Raw genomic sequence first — 27,123 nt, forward strand, 5'->3', positions numbered from 1 at the left:
CACCTTGCCAAACGCTTGTGTGCAGGGGTGGAGAAGCTACAGTCCTGGTCAAATTTCTCTTCCTTGCCAAGCACGCAGTTCTTATAGGGGCTATTCCTTCTATGTCTGTTAGAAGGAAGAACAGGAATGGTAAGAAATCTGTGAACTGGCTGTCCGGAGTGTTAGGAGGTGATGTATAACCACTTTCCAGAGTAGGTGACAAGGTTCTCATCAATAGGGTGTGTCTTCCATTGATGCAAGCCCAATTACGTTAGTGTGGAGGCTTGGAGTAAATTTGACAACTCCTTGCATCCATCTAACTGCTCTGGACATCACAGCCTGGGAGATGAGAGGTAGTTTTGTGCTGTAGATGGGGCTCTGGACAACCTGATCTAGTGGGTGGTGTCCCTGCCCATGGCAGGGGGTTGGAACTGGGTGATCCTTGAGGTCGCTTCCAACCTGAGCCATTCTGTGACTCATTCTATGATCCCATGGTCTCATGCTCAAGTACTGACTTCTTGTGGCTGAGAAAATATGAAAGTTAGGTTTCTGTGCCAGTCATAGTTTGCACATCAGGCTACAGCAACGCCTTCACAGACAGCATGCTAAAATGGAACTTGGAATTGGGTGTATGGAAGCATATAAGTGAATAATCTTGGTCTTATGACCAGCCCTGTTAATTTGAGATAATACGTGGGCTGCAGTGTCCATGTTCCTGAAATTACCCCGAATCCTGTATGCTGATGAAGAAAGACTCTCAGGGAGTGTTCTTGCTCAGAGCAGTTAGTGCAAGAAATCTTCAGTAACGGTGTATGTTCAGCCTGACAGAACTGTTGAAGAGAAGTGACCAGGTTTTATGTACAGAAGTACGTGAAGGATGTGATGCCAGTGGTCCCCAGCAGTACTGTGGGTGTAAAGTGTATAAGAAGTGTAACTGACAAGGTTTTGGAAAGCTACCTTGAAAAATTAAAGTTGGCAAGCCAGCCTAAACCAAGTTTGGAATATTAATGTCTTTTAAGCTGGAAAAAAAATCTGGAAATAAGATTTTAAAACTCCTCGCTTGAACTACCACTAGGACACAGTTGTAGCAGAAGGCAGCATGGCGTTGGACAGGCTCACTGCCTTCCGAAAGGACTGGCTCTGTTTTAGGCCTAGTCTGTGCTACATTTCAGACAGAAGGTGATACTGATTTCCCAGTACATCAGCTTCCAAACAAGCTCTGAGAGGACCCACCTCTCACAACATCCAGACGCTCAGCTGGCAAACGTAGCAGGTGCCGTGCTGTTGGAGCAGTAAATGCTGTTCCTTTATGGGTATCAAAACCAAAAGGGATTCTAATATTGGGTAGAAATAAGGAAACGGGCAGTTTTACTCAGTCTTTTGATGACCTGCTTTTAAACATCAGCATCTGCATGCAGAAAAAGCACAAAATGTATTGAAATACAATGTCATGTTCTTGGCTGATCAGTGGGAAAAGAGCTCTTGTTGTTCCACGATGGAGTGAGGGCATGCAGCTTAGAATGGGAAGGAACATGGAAACAAATTGTTGTTTGGGGGGCTTTGTTGTTGTGGCTTTGTTTGGATGTCTGTACAAGGATGTGTACAAAGGAAGAACTGCTACTGATGGACTAAAAATTTTCCCTGCGACAGCATTATATATCAATGTGAGTCCAGTAAGTCTGCATGTGCCCTGAAGCAGAGGGTTTTCTAACTGTTCTCCCTCACCTCTAACAAAATAGATAGCCCACAGTAACTGAGGGAGCATCCCTTTGGGAAGGTAGGAAAACTGTTTCAGGCTCATTGGACTCTAATTGACAGCAGGACATTCACAAAAGAAATCCTGGAGACAGGCTGAAACGGTAGTTTTAGCAAAAGAAGATGGATCTAGATTAGAGAGCAAGAGATCTGAGTCATCTGTTTATAACTGAATAAGGGCTTATGAAAGTACAGAGGCAGGGGGTGTAGGGAGACAAAAGAGGAACAAGGAAGGAGCCCTATCAGCACCCACAGAAATTTTGAGGGATCCTCCCATGTAGATGCCATAGGATCAAGTAGAGATGGGAGGAGAATTAGGAGGAGTTCTAATTACAAAAGATAAGGGAAGGGCAAGATCGAGAAGAAAGTGGTTATGATGTATGATGCTCACAAAGGATGAGGTTGGAACACCAATACTGAAAGGTTAAGAAGACTTTTGGCCTCTGAGGATTTTGGTAAGAGATGTTTCAGGGGCAGAACTTGGGTTAAACAGGGTGTAAAGGTGGAGGTAAAGGAGGGTTCCTGACCATGCTTGAAGCTGTGCATATGGAAGCAAAGATGAAATAGCAGTAGCTAAAGGGAGAGCAAGGGTAGGACTTCAATGTTGGAAGTTTAAAGTGTATTTTTATTGCAGAGGAAAAAGAACCAAGTAAGACATGGCATAGGAAGGACCTGAGATAAGATGTCATGGGGCAAACAAAGGGAGTTAGATAAGAAAATTAACAATTTGATAGTTGAAAGCAAAGAGAATGTGAGGACCATACCTGGGAATTGATAGTGAGTTGAGGAGGTAAGTAGGATTGTAAGTTGGTAATGAGTGTTTACAGAGTCTTATGCTTTCCCAATAGAGAGGTAACTAGGCTTCTAGTGGTAGTCCAGGAAAATAAGGAATATACTCTGAGAATTTAACAATTACTGTTTTCTGACTGGAAAGGGCTAAAGGGCAATAATTTATCCTCAATGATGTTTAGATCCTTTTTTTTTTTTTCCTTTTTGGATTCCCAAGCTACAATTACTATTTCAGTATTTAGCCTGTACCACTTGTCTTGTTGGGATGTGTGAACTTGACAGAAGAATGTGTGAGTACAGAATGGTATTTCAGTTTTTCACTTTCTCAGATTTGTTTCTCAATATCTACTTATTACTCTTCTCACTGTTTATACTTACAAGTGCATTAAAAATAAACTCTATCGTATCTGGCTTGCTGACAGAAAACGTTTACAAGCACAGTTTCAGAAGTTAATGAATATTTTTGTTTGTTTTGCAGATGAGATCACTGCATGCTCCTTTTTTTGGAAGAGGTGGTCAGAGGAAATGGATAGCTATTCAGACTTCAGTGCTGAGAACCTCTCATCTTCAGCTAATATGTCTATTGCTTTGCCTGGACAAGTTGGACTCAATACCACCAGTGGTCCTCCTTCTATGTCAATAAGCAGGCTTTTCCCAGCCCTGTTAGAATGTTTTGGAATAATTCTTTGTGGCTACATAGCTGGAAGAGCCAACATTATCACGTCAACTCAGGCCAAAGGACTGGGAAACTTTGTCTCACGTTTTGCACTCCCAGCACTACTGTTCAAAAACATGGTGGTACTTAACTTTTCTAATGTGAATTGGTCTTTCCTGTACAGTATCTTAGTTGCCAAAGCTGCTGTGTTTTTCTTAGTCTGCGTTTTAACCTTGTTGGTAGCCAGTCCTGAGAATCGATTTAGCAAAGCAGGTTTGTTCCCTATTTTTGCTACACAAAGCAATGACTTTGCACTGGGATATCCAATAGGTAAGTAGTTCCTTATGCTTTCCTCTTCAAAATTATTTTTCAGTGCTCTAGATGCTTTTGCTTTTCTTTTGCATTATTTGAAATTGACTGAAGTTATGAACTGCCTTAACAATTTCTTGTTACATTTCTTGAGGAAACTAATTTAAAAAATATCCTCAGACCACATGCTTTTCAGTAAGAGGGGAAAAGAAAAGCAAACTGTTGGATGTTATGAATGAAACAATTTTAAACAATCTATCTTCTGTTGTATAGGACTGTGATCTTTATCAATAAAAAAAATGGAGTCTGTATCTGTGGCCTCTGAAATAGTAATAGAGGGATTTTGTGCGAATTTGTCATTAACTCTTGGTCTACCTCAAAGAAAACATTTAGCCATAATGTTGATGCCTACTGGTTAAGGTGTGTGTAAGACACACTTTTAATATGCTTAGACTCTAGAAAAAACTTAGAACAAGCTAATTTTTGTGTTAATCTACGTAGCCAGTCATGTTCCATCCCTTAATCTTTGTTCTGTCACAACCAGTAAATGTGCCTTAGGATAGTCTTAGAAGAAGGAAGTCTTTTAAAAGGAAGATTATTGTGTGATTTGTGGTAATCTGCATTTGTGTTATCTCAAATTGGAATTTTATGTGGCTGTGATGCCTTTCTCAGTATGTGCAATTAACCACCCCTCCAGTGGAGTTAAACAAAAAAGGAAAAAACAAGAGAAGGCATTCAGAGTACAACTTGCATAGCTGTGTCGTCTTGTTCTTGTAAGCCTATATTTCTAATTCCAGACAATATCAGTTATTAAACTTGATTTTTATCCCAGTCTGCAGACTATTATTTTCTTCCCATTGGGTATTTATTTATTTATTTATTTCCCTTTTTTATAGATTTCCTTAAGCATATGTTGATATGTTTTTTAGTTATATACTATGATATTTAACAAGGGATCTGGAGTTGTACTTTTTACTTTGGGAGGTTCTTTGTTCCAGCGCAGCTTTCAGTGCTGCCTCTCCCCAGGCTGACCTGTATGGCCAGTGCAGAAAGAACAGTGCAAGTATCAGAGTTTCAAAACACACCTTGAGTGGGTAGCATTTGGAGGGGATGGTTGGATTCAGTTGTATTTGTTTGCTGTTCCTTGAGGAGAAGGTACTTGTGCCTCTCAAATTCTATTGAGATCACTGTTACCGTCCAGATAAAGTTAAGAACAACAAAAAAAAAATAAACAATAAAGTTTGTTCTAGCAAAGGAAAGAGCAAGATAATTGCTTACAGAATTGAAAATACAGTTACAAAAGAAAAGCCTAAGCATTCAACTCCAGATTACATGTAGCTACATGTAGCTCCATATTTTAGATAATTTGAGGAGCTGGCAGTTTTATTCACCCTATTCCAGGGCAGCATGCTCCAGAGAATCTTGGATCTTTATTCTCTTTAGATTTTCTGGATGTATATAAAATATAGACAAATGCAATTGCAAACTTTTTCTTCCCTAGATGAATATACCATTTCCCTCAGTTACGTCTCCTGAGACTTATTCCTCATGAGGGAAATCAGAAGTATATCACAAATACGGCTGTGAGAATTACCTCTTTGTTTCTTGGTGCTGGATTAAAATGCCAGTTAGGATTTCTTTTTCTTCTCTTTTAAGGTTCTCTGAATATATTTGCCTTGCATCTTTCTACTCAAAACATTCCTTCTATGTTGAATGACTTTCTTGTTGGATTACATTTTTCTCCAAATATCCACAACGTATAAGATATGATTCATGTTTCCTCTATACACAGTTTAGCCAAATTCACAACATCTAGTTTATAAAGGGCTTAATGGCATACCTAACACAACAGAAACTGTAAGCTTTGTTTCTTACAGCTGTTTATTTCCTTTCTTGCCCTTTCACTTCTCTTCTCCAACCCCCAAACTTTTACCAGTTTTTGATTCATGCTGTGTTGTGTGTAAGCTGTTCATGTTAGTGGCTTCTCTGGAATGTTTGCAGGGCTGGATAACACGGAGTGCCTTGCTTAGTTCTTTTTACTTGTGGTAATAGGTGGTGGTTTGAGCAAAACCTGATCTTCTAATGGAAATATATTTTTTAATGCTGCCTTTAAAAGGTTCAGTTGAAATTTGTAAACAAAAAAGTTAGTATTGACAATTCTTTATATTACAATATTTTAAAAGGCAGTTTATTTAAAAAATAATGTCTGGAGTTTTTCATCCAATGTGATACTTCTTTTCTGCAGTAACCAGTATGCTAATTTTTGCTGTTGAGCAAAGATTTGCACATATGAAAATAACTACCTGTATAGGGAAATTAAAATACAGGTTATATTTTCAAAGCTCACCGGCCTGTTTTTCTCTAATCACTGTTACAACAGTTCTATGTTGCAAGGTGATGCTGGTAAGGAGGTTTGCTAGCAAGGTAATTTACCAAGGTAAACTGAATTGCTATGATAGAAAGCTTTGCCTGGTTGGTTTGTATTACTGGGAGAGATGATGCAGCTCGGACAGAACAGCATCATATACTCTCAGGTGCTGTGTTGTTAAAACACAGATGTAGCAGAAGTGTGGTGTGGATGATGTCTTAGTTACAGTAACTTTAATGATGTTAATTGTAGTAAGCATAAGCAAGTAGTGGTTTATTTATATGTATTTTTGAGCAGCTGGGATGAGGAGAATTGTTTTAAAAGAAAGTCTTAAAATAGCATTATATAGCATTTTATTCCTATGATCAGCAAGCAGACACCTTGCTTTTTTTTTTCCTTTTTTTTTTTTTTAAAAAAAAGGCAATTTTTCATCTGAGAATTGTGGATTATTCTCACTGTCCTAATGATTCATCATGAGTGATTTCCTATGTGACTTTTGTTGAGCTGCATTTCATTGAAATGGGTGTTCGACGTAAAGCAGCGTAAAAGCATCACTCTCAGGTGTGATGTTTTAGGAAAATTTTGACTTGTATAAAAAATTACCATCATGTTTAAGGTGGTTTTATTTATCAGAATATGTTTAGTGTTTACAGTTTCACTAAATAAAAATGTTTATTAGAGGGGGAGAAGTCTATATCATTGTGCTGGGTGAGAAATGGAAGTCACTTTTCAAGATCTTCTTTATAAAGCTTTTTTTTTTCATCTGCACAAATTACTCTAGCTAATAGGTCAGAACCACAATAAACCATGAGATCACAGAATTGAAATGTATGTAGTCAAATTTTGAGTTTTTTCATAGCACAGAGAAGTATTAGTGTTTCGCTGAACACTAAACTTTCTTCAAGGTTTTCCAACCTTGTCAGTTCTGTAACTTCTTTCTGGCAGTGCTGTAAATTTATAGGTTAGCAAAAAAGAAGCAGAACTATTATTTTTTAAATCTACCTTATATTCACAACTCCTGCTTGTAATACTTCCAAGAATCACTTCTCCTTTATGCAGTTACTACTTTGTGAACCTTAAAAGTAGTAGCAGATATTTGCAAGAATCTTGTTCATAGAAAAGACTGATCTAAAAATGAACCTAAGCAACTAGATTTTGTATTTTGCATCATTGCTACAGATCAAAATTTGGTGGAGATGTTGAAATGTTCAAAGATATTGTGTCTTGCGAATGCATGTGTAGTGCTCCACAATTCTCATATGTTTCTAGGGAAAAAAGCAATTCAGAAAAGAAAAAAAAATCAACGTTCAGCATTTGGAATTAATCAAAAGGTGCATGGAATTGTTTATGTTGTTTTCTTTCCTTTTTTTTTTTTTTTTTTTCCTCCTATAAGTGTTGCATCATTAAGTAGTATTGGTTAAGTTAATGTTAGGACTTTAATGTGTTCATTACATGACTGTGGCCTAATGGTGATTGGAGGTAGTGTGTTACCTTGTATCAGTTGTGAATACTGATGCCTCTGAAGGATAACAAACGAATTTTCTCCAATTTTCAGGATCAAAAAACAATGTCAATATGAATGTATTTTTGTTCTGAAATGCTATCACTCATCACTTTTCATTTTCTGTCTTCTAGTTGAAGCTTTATATCAAACCACTTACCCAGAGTATCTCCAGTACATTTACCTAGTGGCTCCAATATCTCTTATGATGCTAAACCCTCTGGGGTTTATCCTCTGTGAAATCCAGAAGTGGAGGGATAATCGCACTGTGGCCCACAGCAAGTTCAAAATAGTGGGCCTAGCACTCCTTCGAGTTCTGCAGAACCCAATTGTATTCATGGTCTTCATAGGAATCATCTCAAACTTTATTCTTGGCCAGAAAATTCCCGAATACCTTGAAAATTTCCTTGACGGACTGGGCAGTTCATTTTCTGGCTCTGCACTATTTTACCTTGGACTAACCATGGTGGGACAAACAAAAAAACTGACAAAGGGTATGTTTGTTGCACTGATCCTTCTCATCACAGCTAAACTGTAAGTTCAATTTATGTACTTTTATAATTTTGTTCTATAAAGTTTTTCTAGGTGTTTTAAACTCTGAATATACAGCCCATATGGCTTTTCTCTCAAAATCATTGTAGTGATAGCGTCTTTAACTTCCTGTATTTTGTGTGAGTGCTTCCCAAACTCTCTAAGAGTACACAACTTCTAATTTTCAAAAGAAACTTTGCAGACCACATGCCTGTTGTCAGGCTCTGCAGAGAAAATAATTTCAAGGGTGCTACAGCTTACTGGACTGCCCTCAGGCCATCTGTCATGAATTGGGTGTTTGAGGAATTACTTTCTTAAGTTAAAATTCACTAGCTTGAATAGTTAAAGAAGACTAAGTTTAAGCACTACTTGATTAGTTTTTGCATCTTCTTTGGATTAAACAAATCTCTAAATTAGTTGTTTTTTTTTGTTTGCTGTGTCTATAAATCTTTCAGACTGCTGTTTTGGAAGAGCTTAGAAGTTATCATTCTACACTGATAAACTGACTTTTGAACATAAAAAATTACAATTTTTATTTAGAACTTATGCTGTCATTATTTTCGCTTAACTATATCTCAGGTACTGGTGAGCCAAGTATTTGCTACAGAGCTACAATCAGCATAACCAAAATCTTATTTGGTAATTATGCTTAGAATAGAAAATTTGAAAACCTATTAGAGTATCAGTACAACTAACTAGCAAGCTTAAAGACCTAGTTTGTAAACCAGCTCAATGATAAATTCTGTAAGAAGATGGGAAAAATGAGTGATTGTTCACCACCCTGCTTTACTGGTGGACTTATGGAAGCCTGTGCAAGACTTACAGAGCGAGTCAGTGTGACATCAGGGATATTGCTAAAGGCAATCAGAGGAGCATCAATGTTTGTGCGTTTGTTTTTTTAATTACTGGGCAAAGCTTTCAGCTTGCATCCTTGTTCCATGTCAGACAGTTTACATAAAGGTGGTCTGATATTCAAAGTTGCTTACTGGTTATAGCAGCTTTTACAGTTGAAAATAGTTTTGTTTGTATATTCTACCTTTTCAAATCTGAGGTTATACAAAGAATGTTTCTGCACAGTCAGAAAATGTGTTTGGATGTCAGACATCAGTGTCTTTTTAAACATTTTTGTGTATTTTTTTAATTTAATTTGTGATTCAAAATTTTGAAGCAGCCTGTAAATGTTGTGGTTCTATTCAGTCTTTTATGAATAGACTCTATTGCTCTGTCTTGAATTACTTCTATTCTGTTTTTTTTTCCCTCCCTCTCTTTTCAGACTTCTGATGCCATTTCTTTGTAGAGAAATGGTAGAACTCCTGGACAAGAGTGACAGCGTAGTCAACCACACCAGTTTATCAAACTATGCATTTCTTTATGGAGTTTTTCCAGCAGCACCTGGTGTCGCAATATTTGCAGCTCAATTTAATATGGAAGTGGGAATTGTATGTAGTCTTTTTCTTCCCAAACTTGTCATATGGGCTTATTTTTGTTGATGAAATACTTATAATAAACAGGCTAGCTGAAATTACTTTTCTGTAGACTCCCCAGATTTCAAGTTTGAACTGTATTGCAAATTTAATAGTTAACCAATGCACTCTTTCCTGGTGTCTCAAGTTTCTTGATGGCACAGAGTCTGAAATTTGTCCTCATACTTTTCCTATTTATGAAAACAGTAGGAAGAACTAGGATAACTTCAAAGATACACGTTCTTTATATTTATTTTGTTTTATTTTTCAAATACCTTATCTTTGTTCTACTGTTTTTGTAGGAAAAACAGGAATGTTGTTACTGATTTCAGTGAGAACAGTGTTAGGTTCATGCTGAAAACTTGTGGAAGAGCTTGAAGAGCTTGTGCTTTAACTGATTCTCCTGTGTTGTCCTTCAGTTAAATCTTGTGGTAGAAATGCATTTTAAGTAGAAGGTATTAATTAACCTTTTCAATTTAAGATTTAAACATTAAGTTACCCAGCTCCCCCCAACACACACACTTCCAGCCTCCCATCCCCCCCCAAACTTGAAGACAATGGAAGTCCAGCATTACAAGATAGAATTTTGTGCCCAACAAACTCAGGATATTTGTTTAAAAGAAAAATCTGAAGCATGAGTAGAAACTTGTACGTCCATCACTGCAAATTCTAATAAGTGGAAAAACAATGCAAAACTAAGATAGAAATTATTTAAATTTAAATATATATTGATACTTCTCATTAATTCATACATATTAGTGTTTACATAACTACATGTTTGCATATTTATTTACAGTGTGAATCTTTACATCCAAAAGTATATTGTGTCATTGTGAATCCACCACTAGGTTGGAGACATTACTATCCTTGTCACATATGAAAAAGCTCTGTAAGAATTCACAGTGGGGAATTTATGTATTCCTACTACTTCAAAAACTTGTCGAAAGTTTCTTTTTAACTGTATATATAAAATGGATACTTCCTGGTTTAAATTCTAATTAATTTGTCACAGAAACAACTCAATGGTTTGTTTAAAGCTCTGCTTAAGTCAAAGGTACAATATTGCTAGTTGGTGTATTCATAAAAACAGGCCATTTAACTTGATCTGCTTAACTGTTCATGTTCTGTTTGATTCATTTTGCAGATTACCTCAGGCATGGTGATAAGCACATTTGTGTCTGCACCTATCATGTATGTTTCTGCATGGCTGTTGACCATTCCATCTATGGATCCCAATCCACTGGCGTCTGCACTCCAAAATGTTAGCTTTGACATCAGTATTGTCAGCCTTGTTTCTCTGGTAGGTGTTGGTAAAGTCAACTACAAAAACACTGTAATGTCAGGGTAGCTTTAGTACATAAGCAGCAAATCAAATCATGATCAGCTGAGACTGACATTTTGTCCTCAGAAGGATGAGGGAGGAGTTGAGTTTAAAAACACAATCTTCTTAATTTAGCAATGGGTCAGCTGGAAAGCTGCACAGTGTGGGAAAAATGGGTAAATGAATTACAGCACTGCTGCAGGGCTTGAGAGTTTGGGATCTGGCCACCTGATATGTATGGTGTATGTGTGGACAAGCCATCGAGCTGCTCGTCTTTAGTTCCTTTTTTAAATGATGGAGTGGGGTGGAAACAGTACTTGTTTACCTCATGGGGAATGATTACATCAAATCACAGTTTAATCACAATATTTAATTTAACCTTAACCAGTGCCTATTGGATCCAGAATTCCTAGCAGTTCTAGGCGTCCAGCCCTTTTAAAGGGTGTTGATATCTCAGAACCTCAATGTGAGTTGTATTTTGGCTTCACAAGTGTTATAGATATGTGCTTAGGTTTTCTTACCTTTTAAATAAAAGTTTCCATATTGGAGAGAGCTGAAAGTTCCTTAAGCTGGTATCTCACTGAAGCCGTCATACCAAAAACTGTGCCTCAAGGGAAGCAATATATTAGCAGTGCCTTTTGCCATCACAAGTCATGCTGGGAGATTCAGAAGGGACAGGGTGAAGAGACTCTTAAATTCCACATTGCTAGGCTGTTCTAAGGTCATTTATGTCCTGGGGAACAGCCAGGCTTCTTCACACTGCAGGCAAACCCTTGGTTCTTCCTGGAAATATTTCACAGTCTTGAGAGGCAACAATGCATTGCTTTTTCTGGCCCTATTTTCTGAGGCACAGGGATTGGCAGCAGATGGTATGGAGCTGACCGTGTTAGTCATGTTGCTGAGAAACTTGTCAAGAAAATTTGTTGTATGTTTAATTTCACTGTAGTTTGCCACAATGTTCATCTTGCATGTTTGTTTGTTTTGTGTTAGTCTTAAATTCAACTTTATCTTGTCTGTTCCAGATTTGGTCTCTCATTGTTGTTCTTCTGAGTAAGAAATACAAACAGCTTCCTCATATGATTACAACAAATCTACTGGTTGCTCAGGTCAGTAGTAGGAAGATTTTATTTTACATCTTGTTTTTAACATTTTTGCAAATTTGGTTTCTACCATGATATCTTTGTAAGGTGAGCAGAGGAATTTAATTCGTGATTTGTTTGAATAATGTCTGTGACTTAGAACACACCCTTGAAGAAGATGACAGAATGACCCTTTGTGCTGGTAGTACAGCTCTCAAAGAGCAGCATCTCAAACAGAGCTGTAAGCAATCAGAATGGCAAATGGCTTCTGCAATATATTTTTCGCTTTGTAAGTTACTGCCAAATAGCATTAAGTGCACTTCCAAGTCAGTTTATGCCAATTTGCAATGCCATGATCAGCAGCAGTGTGCATCTGACTCTGTGGTGATCTGATTCAATGAGTTAAATAGGAAACTAATCCAAATGCTGGTGTAGCTCCCTGAAGTGACTCACAGAGGGATAAGACAGGTGCCAGTGCTGACACAGGGAAGGGGTGTGGGAATACATGGCTGGTGGCTAGGGAATGGCAAAGTCTAATAGCTCTGACTTGGCTTAATTATATTTGTTATTTAAGCTGAGAGAGAACTATAGAATACATGTTCTTTTTTTCCTTGAAGCCAACTGTACAACTATTAAATTCAGTGAGTGTAATACATAAGTGCAGTAGATACTGTCTGGTGTTCTGTAGTTTTAAAAAAAAAAAAAGTAAACAGGTTAGATTGTAGTCACGTTTGGGAAAGAAAGTAGTGCATGAGAGTTGCAGATGCTTCTTGTCTATAACAGCATGAAGTTAGCTTTAATTTAAAAATAGCTTGAACCTTTGTATTACTATTTGCATGTTATTTTTTTGGCCTATTTTTTGAGATTCCTTCAGTACTAACTCTCATATGATGATGAAAACTTGTATAATTCTTGGCTGAACAAACATCTGTTGTTCTCAGCTTCATTTCTGAATAATTTAAGATAAATGATTTGTACTTACATAAGATGCAAAGCTTTTGTTATTAAAAGATTGATATTTTTTTCCTAACTTATCTTATTCCCAGCTTATTGAGCTATATAATTGCTGTCAAAAATAAATAAGAGAGAAAGGAGGGGGTTTACCCCAGACATTGACATAACTGTAATATTGAGCTTACTGCTGCACTAGTTTAATGCTATGAAACAATCTAATTCATAAAATGACACTGCAGTTGATCTGGGGGTGGAGTCTGGAAGCTTATTGTAGTTATACTACACTGTGTTCAATTTTATTCTGTCATCCTGCTTTTGAAATCCAAATGATGGAGTCTTCCCTTTCTTTTCAGTTTATTGCTTGCATTGGAATGGTGATATGGAATTTCATTGTTAAAGAGAAAGACATCACATTGCAGATCCTAGTATTTATATTTCTCTACAGCTCACTTTATAGCACCTACCTGTGGACAGGTATGATTTTTCTAGGCAGCACTAGGTAATGTAATAAAAGATTCATGTACTGAAATAATTTGATTATATTCTTCAGAGTAATTATTCCTTTCACTTGTGTGTAATTCTACAAATTACTTGTAAGCTGTGCCAGGTTGAAGCTCTAGCAATGCAGGCAGCAGTCTTGCTGGCTTGAGGTGGGAAAGGGGAGAGGGTGACACAAAAAACACATCCCAGGTCTCAAGGCAGAAGCAATTACAAATAGAGTGAGTGGTGATGGGTTGCCCTTCAACTGGTCAAAAGCTTACTGTCATTTTTTATTTAATGCAGAGTTTAAGATTTTAAATTATTCATCATTAAGGAGATTGTAAAACCTTATGCTTTAAAAAAAAAAAAAAAAAAAAGGGACTTCAACATTTCTTTCCTCTGTCAATTGCAATTCCTAAAAACAATGTGTGTTCTGCAGGTGTAGATAATAAATGAAGGGATTATTTGAAGTAGGCAGAGTAGAAAGATGCATCAAGGAACTTGGAGAACCATACAGGTGTGATTAAAACAGACTTCAGATGTTTAAGAGACTTTGTACCATTCATGAGTCCATAAGTTTAAAGGTTTAATCCCTGTGGTGTTTTTATGGAGTAAGTTCTGTTTACGTTTAGCTGAGATAGGTAGCTAATGATTAGTATAGCCTAACATAAATACTAGCTTTACTTCAACAAGGAGAATATTGCTGAGCTTCTGAGTTGTAAATAGAATAGACAGTCCCAGAAGATATTCCCATATATAGGTATTTAGGTGAAAACATAGGAAACGTTTTGGTGAAATTTATCAGTGACTTTATAAAGGACTAATCTGCTTTAACCTTAATAAATTAGTTAAGCATTGTATTATAAGTAAGTATTGTGTCTTAAGTATTCTTATGGCACCTTTTAAATACCTGCAAAAAAAAAAAAAATGCTTTCTAAGCATTTATATGTGGAAACAATAAAAAGTGTGGCAGAATTTCTTCAAGTTTTGTTACTCATGGCTTTTTTTAAAGACGGTAGGTATTTCTATTTTACTTCCTCAAAATGCAACTAGAAAAAATACAATTTTGGAATATTTGAAGTTCTGAGAGGAACGTTTTGGTTACTGAACAGGTCACATCTTAGAGTGTCTAGTTTCTGTAATTTTCAGTTCCCTTTTTAAGAATAAACAAGGTGTTTCTTTTGTTCTTTGTAGGTTTTCTATCTTTCTCTTTGTTTCTGTTGAGGAAGAGAGAAACAGTAAAGATTCCCATTGGGTTTATTATCATAGCTGGATGGGGGTAAGTTAGTACAGATGTTTCCCTGTAGGATTAGTGGGAGCATGCTAAATACATTACTTTGTTTGCATTTTGCTCTTTCAGAATCCCAACACTTCTGGTGGGAATCTTGTTAATAGTTGGTGAACATAACAGCACTAGCATTGACTCTGCCTTTTTCTATGGAAAACAGCAGGTATGAATATGTTCTGTCCTAATCTCTCCTGATTTCTGACACATCCAATACATTACTGAGAAATTGCATTCTCTGCTTGCTTCTTATATAAGTATCTTTCAGTCGAAGTGCAGGGTGCCATAACAATATCACTATAGAACGCTTACAGATCAGTATAAAAATGTATTTCTGTAATGAAACAGTAGAACAACTTGTTTGAGCAATGACCTTCAAGTTTAGGGAGCTATGACTAAGAAAAAGGGAGTAATCTTCCAAAAGAAAAGGCATAGGAGTGACAGTTAATGAATTGCAAAGTCCTTTTCCTGGTGACTAATTTGTAGTCCAACTTCATAATTATCTAAAATTGTCACCATCCAATAGTTAATTAATGTTTTTTAGCCTGTAGTAAATTGGATCTGTATTACACGTGTAGCAGCGACTGCTTGCACTATGCAAGACTTCTCTGCACAATCAGGAGATGAAAATTCTTGAGCCTAAACTACTGTTTTTACCAATTAATAGTTCACCTTCACCAGATGATGTGAAGTGCATTAGGGTAGATAGTTGTCTTGTTTTCCCTCTGCCTTCCTTACGGATAGGGAGGCTATGAGTTGCTCAAGATTATTCATGTGGTGTTTTCACAAGTAGCAAAGTAGCTTCACAGTGGACTCTGGGTACTGGTGGCAGATGATTAGAAGGAAAAGTTAATTAATGGGATAGTCCCCACTGGAGAAAGCATGGAAATTAGAGTTGTGCTGGAGGGTGACAAGAGTACATTCCTCTTTGGAATTAAAAGGTACCCAAACAGAACTTAAAATGAAACACTAATGACCCTGAGGAGAAAGAAGATAATGATGAGAGGACATGTTTGGATTGCATGAGAAATAGGAGTCCCCATTAAAAACAAGAGAGGAGGAAAAAAAGAAAGGGGGGGGAGCAGGAGGAGCAGCTGGGTTATTCATGAGAGGAAAATTAGTTTCATGTACTGAATATTCCTTTAATGCTAGAAGATGTAAGAGCAGTAAATATAGAAAACTGTCCCTTTTCAGATGCCTTTCTTAATATATTTAGGAAGCTGTAGAGTTATATTTGCAACTATTTTCCTTTATTTTGTATGTAGGTGTATTTTCATTTCTCTCTTAACAGATAATTACCACAGCAGTGATTCTGTTCATCAGTATATTGATGTCAGGCATCTCACTTATGTGCATGAACAGAAATAGACAAGAGTCAAACTATGAGGTACTGAACCCATACTCACCTCGTAGCCAAGCAGAGGAGGTTGAGGCGGAAGGGAATGCAGGGAATCGAGTTTCAGCCAGTGTGCCTCAACCTTCTGCAGGGTCTTCTGCTCAACCTTCTGTGGCATCTTCTGCACAGCCATCTCCAGAAAGAGGTACAGAAACAAGATCTGTAATAAATGAATAAATGGCTTGGCATACAAATAAATAAACAAAGTACTGTTCCAAATTTAATTCTGACCTGGGAAGGATTGTTGTTAACTTCAGATTAGGGTGGAAGAAGATCTAGATATAGCTTTCCAAGGACTCTGGTTTATATTTCTGAGAAAGGTTTGATTATTATCAGTGTAGAGGTGGGGGAAGTGGACAGGAGGGAAAAAAAAAAGGTGTTTTTTTTGTTTTGTTTTGTTTTTGTTTTTTTTTGTAAGTAATGGTGTCTTGATAAGCATGTGATAAATGCAGTCCAGTGGCTGTCTTAGGACATTAGCCCTTTAAACTGTCTCTTTGAAAATAAATTATATGCCTACAGCATTGCTACTCCTTGTTCATGTTTAGCTTTCTTAGTCACTTCCCTTATGTTTCCCTTCTAGCTAAAATACTTGTGTTGCTTCCATGGTGGTAGTGCTGTGCTAAATATTTCTATAGATTTGTAGTGTAACACACATACCCTCTTAGCAAATTGGAAGAATTGCCCACTTTCCCCTTTCAGGTTATTTGTGAGCTGCATAGTGTATACATTGTTATACTTGGAAAAATAATATGGTGGTGAAAGAAACTATCCTGTTACTTCATAGGTTGCTGTTCTTGTCAGACAACAAATGGGGAATTACCCTGTGCTAACGAGAGTAAAGCAGTGCCAAATGCTGTAGAAAGCAAGGTTCCTTCCATTGAAACAGGTAAACTAGTAGTGTATCCTTGTTTTACTATTACAAACTGGAACAGGTTGCCCAGAGAAGTTGTGAATGCCCCAGGAATGGGGCTTTGAGCAACCTGGTCTAGTGAGAGGTGTCCCAGCCCATGGCAGGGGGGTTGGAAATAGATGACCTTTAAGGTCCCTTCCAATCCAAACCCTTCTGTGATCTTCCACAACATTTGCGTGTATTGCACTCATAGTGAAACTAGCTGTTCTCTCAACTGTTGTTAAGAACTGCAGTTCTCTCATCTCTACCTAGTTAACTTATATTTCATATTAAATTCAAGTGTTAGTATGTTTGTTGTGATGTTTGTTCTATTCTGTTTGATATTCATTGGGAATCTTTCGTTGTTCAAGATGAACAGTTTTGAATTTGTTTGGTTGGTTTTTGGGTTTTTTTTGGGGGGTGATAGTTTAGTTTTTGGTGTGTTGTTGTTTTTAAACTTCTGTGCTACTTCAGTCCTACTTTGCCTCAATTTTAGCAGTTTTTTATTTAAGCGTGCTTTCTACATACTCATATTCACATCTCATTCCTCCCCAGAAACGTCCATTAAATTATTTATTATAATCATGCTCAGGTTTTCAAGAAGAAACCTGAGATTTAGAGAAGGAAATACTACAGACTAGATCAAATGTCCATGCTGCTGCATTATCCATGTCTAGGGGAGAGATGTGGAGAAAATTGATGAAGGGGGCCTTAGGAATCACTGAAATAGAAAAGTGGATCAAAGTTGTATGTTCAGCACCTGCTGGAAAATTGCATGCTCAGCCTGTTCTCATCATACATCACTTTCAACAATGAAAGTTGTCTGCAGGGCAACCTTTCCTTTTTTTTTTCCTTATTTTTTTTCCATCCTTAACAAGAGAGTTCTTATCCATATGTGTGTTTTTTCTTTCTTTTTTTTTTTTTTTTTTTTTTTTTTTTGCATGCTGCATAACCTTCAAAAAATCTAAATATTTCATGCTGAAACATAGTTGGCTTTATCTCCTTTCATAATATGTAGCTTTCTACATATTGCCAGCTATTATTCTGTGATGTAATTCAGACAAGCACCATAAGAATGTCTTCCAGTGATATGGAAAGCAAGTATAATTTTCTTATCCTGAAGGGTAAGAAATCATATCTTATAATTGAGTGGGATTTTCTTCTGCCTACTGAATGAGCACTTCAAAACTGTAAATCACTAAAAGCAAATTGTAATGGATACACTTGTGTAACTTGCTGCAATAATTACTAATCCTTCTGCTATCCCATTGAATGAACTATGGCAGGTATCTGGCCCAAATTCTTAGTTATGTCCTTGCCAGGAGGTTTTTCACTGCCATCTAGAGGATGCTGCTCAGAATTCCTGAGAACTTTGTAGCTATGTCAAGATACAGGGACACTGAGATACAGAGTAAAAATATCACAGTTGATGGTATACCTAAAATATTTATTCCATAAATTAATTCTAGGTTTCAAAACTGTTCTGAGAAATTGTTTTTTTTTGTTATCTCTAGCAGTAATTTCTGAATATTAACCATAGTTTATATTTGCATTAAAGCTTAGAAGGAAGAGATCTGTTGCAAAAAGTTTCTTCATTTTAGGAACACATGTAAACTGTTCCATTTGGGAATAGATGTCTGAACTGGTTGTTGTGAAGACTAATATTAACTTTGTGTGCAGGACTTCAATACAGATACTTACAACACAATTTAACGTAGTAAGTTACATAAGTACATCTTCTACTGGATTTAGAGATACTTTATAAGTTAGAAGCCTAATGAAAATTATGGTTTGTTTTTCAGCTGATCAGTGTGTGAGTCATTGCAGTGCTCGAACCTGTGTACTGGCTCAGGAAGAACAGCTTCTACAGACTGGAGACAAACAGTTGGCCAGACATGTGCTGCTGTGTTTACTTCTTGTTGTTGGCTTGTTTGCTGTAAATACTTTTTATCTCCCTGTTGTTTGAAGTAGAATGTTTTTTAGGAAAGCCATGTAGACAGTCCTGTAGAAAATCTTCCAATTCCTTTTTTTTGTGGTTATATATATTTAATAAGGAGGCTTTATTTCAGTGTCTTGTTTTAAGGAATATATGATAAGATTAATTTTTCCATGCCACACAATAAATTAAAGGCAAGTTGAAGCTAATGGTATTAGTAAGCAGGCCTCACTGGAGAACCCTAAAGGTACAAAGGAAAAAAAATGGAATCATATTATTAGGTAATTAATTCTTCACCACTACCCCTCTTCGTATTTTGCTTAAGAGCTAGTCTTTTTTCCTAGATATTAATTAAAACTATAAAACAAATTCTGAAGGAGACTGTACAAAAATTTTTCCATTTGATTTTGCTAGAATTTGGAAAATGTACTTCTTTGAGATGTTTTTAGTAACAAAGATAATGTAAGACATTATTTGAAATGGAAGAGTGCTGTTCTGATTTGGGGATAAGGTAACCGAGTTGGTAATGCCTATTAAATGGGGGGGAAAAAAAGGTTTTGATACAGGAAGTTTGAGAGAGAAATACTCTATTGCAATATATTTTACATCTTCTATGTAAAAGAGGTGTCCCAAATTCCCAAATTTTAGCCTCTATTTTAGTTGTATCTGAATGAATACTTACATACTATGAAGTAATACTAATTCATTAACCTTTACACCCAAAGGGGTTAACTTTGGTGTTTTTTTGTTGTTGTTTTTTCCTTTTATCAGGCATCTAAAATAGCTGAAGTGGTATGTGCTTCAGCTTAACACAATGTTAACTATGTAGAAAATATTTAGAAAGTACTGGACTCGGCTAAACAGGCCTAAAGACAAATATTGCAAATCTGTCTGGGCTAATATTGTCTGTATTGGCTTGCGTACTTAAGTATGCTTAAACCAAGTTCCTTATGTAAACGTGTGAAGAGGCAGGACCTCTACACTGGTATGTTTTCCATTATTTTCTTTAAAAACATACAAGCTCTTTTTTTTTTTTTATCTATTAAGCCTAACTAAAATGATGTTCTAAGGTGTTTATTCCCTCTTACTTTTTATCTGAATTATTTGTTGAATAAAGGTAGTGAATGTTGTGTAAGAATCTTATTACCATGTGAAGACTTAGAAAGTACTTCTTAATTTATTTATTTTTAACAAGCTTGGTGGTTTTATTGTTTGATCGTTTTTTGTTCTCTTAACAGAATCTTTCCAGTTGTTTATGGTGGCTGTTCAGCCAAGAGCCTGGAAGGCTATATGTTGAATTGCAGTTCTTTTGTGCTGTGTTTAATTTTGGTCAGGTAGTTATCAATGTTAATTCTGAAAGTTACTTTGATAGGCATTGCAATTCATTCTATTACAAGCACTGTAAGATGAAGTCCTCAAATAATGCTGAAGCCAGCAGTTCTTTATGTTATTTAACCTTCTTTTTTTCAGACCTTTTCCATTTCCTTTGATAGCTTTCTTATCATAATGAAATTGTTTCATGTGCATGCACACTTTCAAAGGTACAAATGGCAACACAGTGCCAAATGCCCATGGAGACTGAGGAGGATTTCAGCCTTATTTGTTCCAGAAGGTTTCACCAGCTTCTATAGAATTGCACCAGTAAAACTGAATACATGCAAGATAGCTATGTGGATACTTTACCTATAAGGCTTTAAGTCATTATCTCTTTGGTTTCATTAACTAATGCCTGTCCATTAGATGTATAAATGTGCCAGCTGAACATAGTCTATTTCACGTGCAAACTGACACAAGTTAGCATTGTTACCTATGAAGGTGAAAGCAAGGCAATATTAATACACTTACCAGAGTGTTGTTTGATAGATCAGTGAACAGGTGTGCCTCTGAGAAGCAAGTGCAGTATTAAGTAATGATATACTAGCTTTTATACAAAAGCAGTATAGAAAAATGAATTAATGGGAGAGCATTCTAGCATTTAAATTGTCATCAGTTAAATCATTTCTTTGCTGATGTCAAGGAAAGTCAGATTTAAATAACTGGCTATGTAAGGCTACTGACATTTTGTTTATCAGATGGCATGTCACAGCATTAGGTTTACTGAACTGTTTCTTTGTCAGACTGTTATATAGTAATCCATCTTTTTAAGGACCAAATGAAAAATCAAAGCAGAAACAAAATGAATTTTAAATAGCGTCTATGGAAGAGAGATACCTTTCACTTGTGTTTTGGCAATGAGTTTTTAACATTTTCTTTCAGTTATTCAGAAACCAAACATCTTTGCTTAATCTTCTTCCCTTTTTTTTTTTTTTTTTTTTTCTTCATTTTTCCTCTAGGGCTTCATTTCCTTTGGTATTTTTGGCTTAGATAAGCATTTAATCATTCTACCATTCAAGCGAAGGTAAGTAGAAAATTTACATTTATGCCCGTAAACTTAATTATTAACACTAATCATTTTAAAGGGGCTGTGAGTGTTTAGTGCCATAGCATTTGATTTCCTATTTGTTTTATTTTTCAAATTTCTTTTCATTCCTGTTGTGGAGAGTTAATTGCAGTTCACCATACGTAAGATTTTACTGCTGCCCTTATGACACTCGCACAGACAAAAATCTCACAGTCTCCCTGTAGACAAAATCCTTGTCTAATGATGGTGAAGCAGGTGTTTGGGTCACTGAGGTGATGGATCTTCAGAAATAATTTCAACTGATAAATAACTTCAATGTGAATATTGAACCAGATTCTATCATCACTGTTTTAAAGTCCTGTTAGCTCATACAGATTCTTTGTGTGAATGGAGACTTTCATTGGTACCTCACTGTAGAGGAGTACAAAGCAATGTTTATTTTACAGCTGTCTGGCTGCAGTGTGAATCCAGCAGCTATAGCTGGCTCCCAGCTACTCTCTGTCTGTCCTTCTACCAGCATAAAACCTCCCAGTGTTCAAAAGGCATATGAGCATATGCTCCAAGGGAGCATATATAGCAGGTGGAGGGCCTGGAACACAAGTCCTATGAGGAGCAGCTGAGGGAACTGAGGTTGTTTAGTCTGGAGAAGAGGAGGCTCAGGGGAGACCTTATTGCTCTCTACAACTACCTGAAAGGGAGTTGTGGCAAGCTGGAGATCAGTCTCTTCTCACAGGTAACTAGCAATAGGACTAGAGGGAACGGCCTCCAGTTGTGCCAGGAGGGGGGTTTAGGTTGGAAATTAGAAGACCTTTCATCTTTGCAGTTTCCTTAAAAGTGCCTTCGTTTGATGTTTGTTTTTTCGGTCCTTCCCCCCCTCCCACTCCCCCCTGCAGACTTGAATTTCTCTTGGGAGGCAGAGAAGCAGCAGAGCATACAGATCCCACTCTACCCGAGGAAATCAGGATGACCTGTCAACAGTTTGTTCGTTATCATAGAGATCACTGTGTCAAAACCATTGTCAAAGGCAGAAGGTAAGGTTTTCAACCTGCACATATAGCTGTTATGAAAGGTCATATCTCACCTTCTGGAAATAATGAAACGCAGTATAGCCGGTCTGTGGGTGATGTCTGTTTTGGAATATTTATGGAAACCTTGAGGTGAGGATTAAGATCTTAGCAGTAACGTTTAGAAAAACATTTCCAGTCTAAAGCTGAAAAATAGAGGTACAAATTACCATATTATCCCATTTAGGTTTTATAGTATCATAAGTTTTGTAACATAGCATGAAGACTTGGCCCCGGTTCTTCCATTTACTAGGAGCTTAGGAGACAAAATCTTTCTGACGATTCCTGTAATAGCATGTATGTCCATGAATTTTCGTCAAACTTGAGATGCTTCATTTGTTTTGTTTTGTGATTAAGAAGGTGTTGGTATTTATGTTAGAGAGAGTTTACTAATAGATATATTGCAGGAGGCAAAACCATTGTAATAAAGGCCACTCACTATGTGAGATTATAACGTTTTTAGAACACCTGTATCTTTTGAATTCATACAGTTTGTTTTGTTCATGTGTCTCATGAGGCCTGAACTTCAATTTGTGAGATTGCCAAAGCTTGCAGACACAAATTATAATACCTGAATTGAAGACTATGTATTCAGGTATGTGCAGGTAGATGAGAAGTGCCAACAGAAAAAGCAGGAACAAGAGAGAGATTCTGTCTGCCTTTGTATATTTACTGTATAAAATAGAAATAGGAAGAATTGTTTGAACAAGACACTTTCGCTTTTCTTGGTATGAGAACTTTCTAGTAGGACTAGTTTTGGAGGGGAAGTTCTTTAAATGGTTAGATAAACTCAGACCACATTCCAGAACTATTTTTTGACAGCATTGGCTACTTTGGATCATTATTTCATTCAGTCTCCCCAGAAATCAGTAATGTTCCATAAGAAATAAATTCAGGGAACCTTGCTGATTTAGGAAAAAATGAACTATGGCAGTTCAAAGACTTGTCAAACAAAAAAGCATCAGAAAATGTTTTAGAATAGGACAGGTATTATAGCTGTATCCTGTGTTTCTGCTGTTATTGTTTCTTGGGCTTTAGGCTGTTCATTTGGTTGTTTTCAGTGCTTTGTTTGTTTGTTTAATTATATATCATCTGAGAATACATCAAAATCTGACATTCATTGCTTTGTTATTATAATATTATGTTTGTGCAGAACTAGCTTCATGTCTTATTTCTCTTTGTGGTTTAAAACAAAGTATTTATCATACTCATCTAACTTGATTCTATCCTCTTCAATTTAAATATGCTGTAACCGAGACCTTGCGATCATGGACTTTTATTTTTGTTTTTATTTCTCTGCTAAGATATTAACACATGCTCTATGTTTCTGCTGCTTTTATCTTAGGAAAACAAACAAACACACAAACATTTTTTCTCTATTTTTTTATCTTGTATATTTATTAATCATCTTCAAAAACCCTGTGCTTGGCTTCCATAGAGCAGATTTTAGATAAGCAGAAACATTCATTGCTGCAGGTAAATTTCTGAATGGTATTTTTACTGCAGCTAGCTAGATGTTAATGGAATTGCTTCATAAATATGTAACAGAAAGTTAGTTTAGTCCTCTTGTAAATGTTTCATTTATTCTTAGTACTGCCTGTTGTAATAAATATTTAACCAGATATGCAAGTTAAATGGTTTTTGTTTACAATATATGTAAGTAGTTAATGTCTGCTTAAAGCTGTAGAGAAATTATAAAATGGCATTAAATTGCAGATTGAGGTCCTGCTGCTGCAGGCACTCAGCACTCAAATCATATTTTGTTGCAGAAATGGTCATGCTAATGAGTACATGGGAAGTAAGTATCTAATAAATAGACTCACATTGTGTGTGTTTGTAGGAAAGCTGCTGCTTATGTTCATTGAAGTTTATTTGCACAGACCTAAAATAACAGTACGTAAATCTTACTTCTCATTGAATTGTCTGTAGGAAAAGGTAGTGAACGTTGGCATGTCCCTAAAATGCAAAACTTGCAAATTCTCTGCTAACATGCTCTTAACTATCATGATGTCTTTCCTTGTTTCCTGCTATTTTTCCTTGCCTTTTCCATCGTGCAGTGGTGATACCAGATTTACAGAACATGTGGGTGAATCATTCCTTTGACATACAGGTGTGGTGCAAAGATCTCCACTGGCATCTTCTTTGGCTGTGACCTGGTGAACTGGCTCATCCAAGTTGGCCTTGCCTCTGACCGTGGTGAAGCTGTGATGTATGGAGACAGACTGATGAAAGGAGGCGTCATCCAGCACATTACGAATGAATTTGAATTTCGGGATGAATATTTGTATTACCGCTTTATTCCTAAGAGATCAACTACAGTCGAGAGCCAGTGACCTGAGCATGTAGACAGAGGGCGGGCAGGTGGGGTACACGTGACCATCTCCTCTGCATTTGCCACCGCACCTGGAAGTGTCCCTTTCTCAGGGCTCCTAGGGAGTTGTGTCATGCTCTCTTGTAGAGTTACGAAATGTGGTTCTACCTGTGTCTATTCTGAAGAAAATAGTAGCAAGTGATATTCTCAGTGAGTGTTCAAACCAGAATGCAGCTAGAACAGAACAAGGTACTCCGGATTTAGAGCATTTTCTCTATTTTCAGCAAAACAAACAGTGAAATTATGTGTGTCACTGATGTTTTTATACCTGCACTGTAACAGCAGCTTTAGTGACTGGTGCCACAATTGGGGGAAAAACAAACATATTCCTCTCATTGTGTTTTTTATGTTGCCATTTGTTTTCAGTATTTCAGTGTGATTTAAGGTCAGGCTTCCCACTGGCTTCACAGAAATAGGATTTTTTCTCTGTTATACCCCAGTTTTTACTATTGTGCACTCTTGTCTAACACCAGAATTTTTTTTCTGGCTGTTTTTTACCTTGGATGAAGCACTTTGTTTCTCCCTTAAAGATAAAGTCCTCCACTCATGATAGCAGGATTATTGTGAAGATGATTACGGTGTAAGAGGATTAACGCTGAGGAAATAGAGTGGGGGGAAAAAAGGGTTTGTACAAAAATACCATGAAAACTTTATATATAAAAAGAAATAATAACCACCACTTTCCATACTAGGAAGCAATATAATGGATTTTATATATATATAAACAATTGGTTTTGAAGTTCTGCCTTTTGGCAGTACTAACAGCTTTGTCAAGATTTGCGTTTTACCTTCTGAAATAAGCCTTTCCATTTTAATTCAGAAGTGCAAGCCTCAAAGAAAGAAGTTAGGGAAGCCCTGGATACCTGTGCAAGTTATAACCAAAAATTGTATCAAAATATAAAAACTTCTAAATGACATGCAATGACTTCTATTTCATAAACATATGTAACAACTTCAAAGCTGGGCTTTAGAAAAACTAAATACTTTAAAATGTTGTTATTGGGTATGTAACGAAGTTTCCTAGCAAGTCTCAGTATCCCTCTGTGACATTAAGTAGTTACTTCAGTGTCATTCAGCGTTCTGTGCACTGAAAGCACCATCTGAGAATCTCTACATCTGCCAGCATACTTTTGAAAAGGTTAAAAACAAACCATAGTATCTGGCAGCCACTACACTGCCCTTCTAAATTGTAAGAATGGTATTTGTTTGTCTTTGTAAAATATTACCTAACGAAGGGAAAGAACACAGGTATTTGGGGGGAAAAAATTGCTTACCTGGAACAGTCAAGCATTTGAACAACTCTTCTCACCTTCTTTTTTTTTAAAAAAAAATATTTTTTTTTTTAATACATAGATTTTATTACAACTACTTATGCGTTTACTTTGTATTAAGAATTAAAACTGATTTTAGTAGCATAAACTGCTGTTCAGGAAACAGTCATTTTATGGTAGCTATAACTCCATGCAAGACTTATATTGGAAAAATAATTCTTTTTACTGTCAGTCTTATTGCACATCTGCGGTCTGCACTGAAACATAACTATGTATGTATACTACACAAGCTGACATTTTAATGTTTTCCAACAACAGAATTGGTATTTGTATCAGGCTGCGGCCACAAAGAAAATGATAGCTTATTTCCATTACAGTTGCTGAAGACAGCTACATAAGATATTTTGGAATAATTAAATATAAGTGGCTTAAGAGTAGAAGCTATGAGTATGTCTGGCTTCTAAATACTGTAACTTATCAATAAATCTATTATTTGATTTCAGAGTTCTGAGTTTTGGTGTGATACAAGAAGTGGGAGGGTTACATATGTGTGTCAAGTTTTATAAGAAATATGTCTGAGAAGTTTGTTAAAGTGGCTCGTGGATTTCAAATTTTGCTGTATCTTAAATCCATTCTTGATCCTTTATAAGTATGTAGATTTGTTAATGGATGCCCACCAGTTTTCTTCTAACAGCCTGCCTGCTACTTATACCAGCAAGGAGCTAATTCAGATCTTTAGGATTTTTTTTGTATTATCCTCTCCTTACCAAATACATACTTTTGAAGATCCTTCAATTTTTGAAAAAGTTGCTCTTAGTTCAGTTTTATGCTCCAAAAGAGAGTCATTGTTCTCTCACTCATCTCTGTCATTTTCATCATTTAAGTCCTTGCCCTGGCCTCCCTTATTATAATGGCTCTGACATTCCCTGCATTTGATCACAACATACCTGTCTTAAGTAAGAAACGGTTCAAAAGAAGAGAAGAGACTTTGAATAACATTAGAAAGTTACCTAACTCGTATTTGACAAGTATTTGCTTCCACCAAGGAGTACCAGTAAGCTGTAAAAAATAGTTGATAATCCAGTGTATGTCAATACTTTATTTATTGTTGTGTGAATTTTTGGTGGTTAGAAGTAGCTTTGCTTTGAAGATGTGGCCAGTGGTGCAATAAGTTCTTTTATTTTGAAGGTTGATTAGTTTGGGATAAATACTGCTTAATCTGAAAGCTCTAATTCTGTGAAAACATTCACTGAACAAGAGAGTAAGTCCGGGGGGATCTCCAATGAAAGACAGCATTAATTTTTTTAGCATTCATTTCAAAATACT

At 36.5% G+C, this 27,123-nt stretch overlaps 1 protein-coding gene across 2 annotated transcripts in view; it reads left to right on the plus strand.

Annotated features, from left to right (window-relative positions):
* GPR155 (G protein-coupled receptor 155) overlaps positions 1-26,301 on the plus strand; it is a 30,426-nt gene extending 4,125 nt beyond the window's left edge. For both annotated transcript variants that reach the window (XM_084523739.1, XM_084523740.1), the window contains exons 2-16: positions 3,002-3,508; positions 7,491-7,890; positions 9,161-9,326; positions 10,495-10,650; positions 11,694-11,777; positions 13,058-13,178; positions 14,379-14,463; positions 14,545-14,635; positions 15,761-16,010; positions 16,650-16,751; positions 18,557-18,690; positions 19,929-20,024; positions 21,024-21,088; positions 21,985-22,122; positions 24,266-26,301. In XM_084523739.1, coding sequence (XP_084379865.1) covers positions 3,049-3,508; positions 7,491-7,890; positions 9,161-9,326; positions 10,495-10,650; positions 11,694-11,777; positions 13,058-13,178; positions 14,379-14,463; positions 14,545-14,635; positions 15,761-16,010; positions 16,650-16,751; positions 18,557-18,690; positions 19,929-20,024; positions 21,024-21,088; positions 21,985-22,122; positions 24,266-24,488 — 2,571 coding nt within the window. In that variant the 5' untranslated portion in view covers positions 3,002-3,048 and the 3' untranslated portion in view covers positions 24,489-26,301. The remainder of the gene's footprint in view (positions 1-3,001; positions 3,509-7,490; positions 7,891-9,160; positions 9,327-10,494; positions 10,651-11,693; positions 11,778-13,057; positions 13,179-14,378; positions 14,464-14,544; positions 14,636-15,760; positions 16,011-16,649; positions 16,752-18,556; positions 18,691-19,928; positions 20,025-21,023; positions 21,089-21,984; positions 22,123-24,265) is intronic.
* Positions 26,302-27,123: the final 822 nt, after the last annotated feature.

Source organism: Aythya ferina, assembly GCF_964211825.1.
Source record: "Aythya ferina genome assembly, chromosome: 6".
Classification (NCBI taxonomy): domain Eukaryota; kingdom Metazoa; phylum Chordata; class Aves; order Anseriformes; family Anatidae; genus Aythya; species Aythya ferina.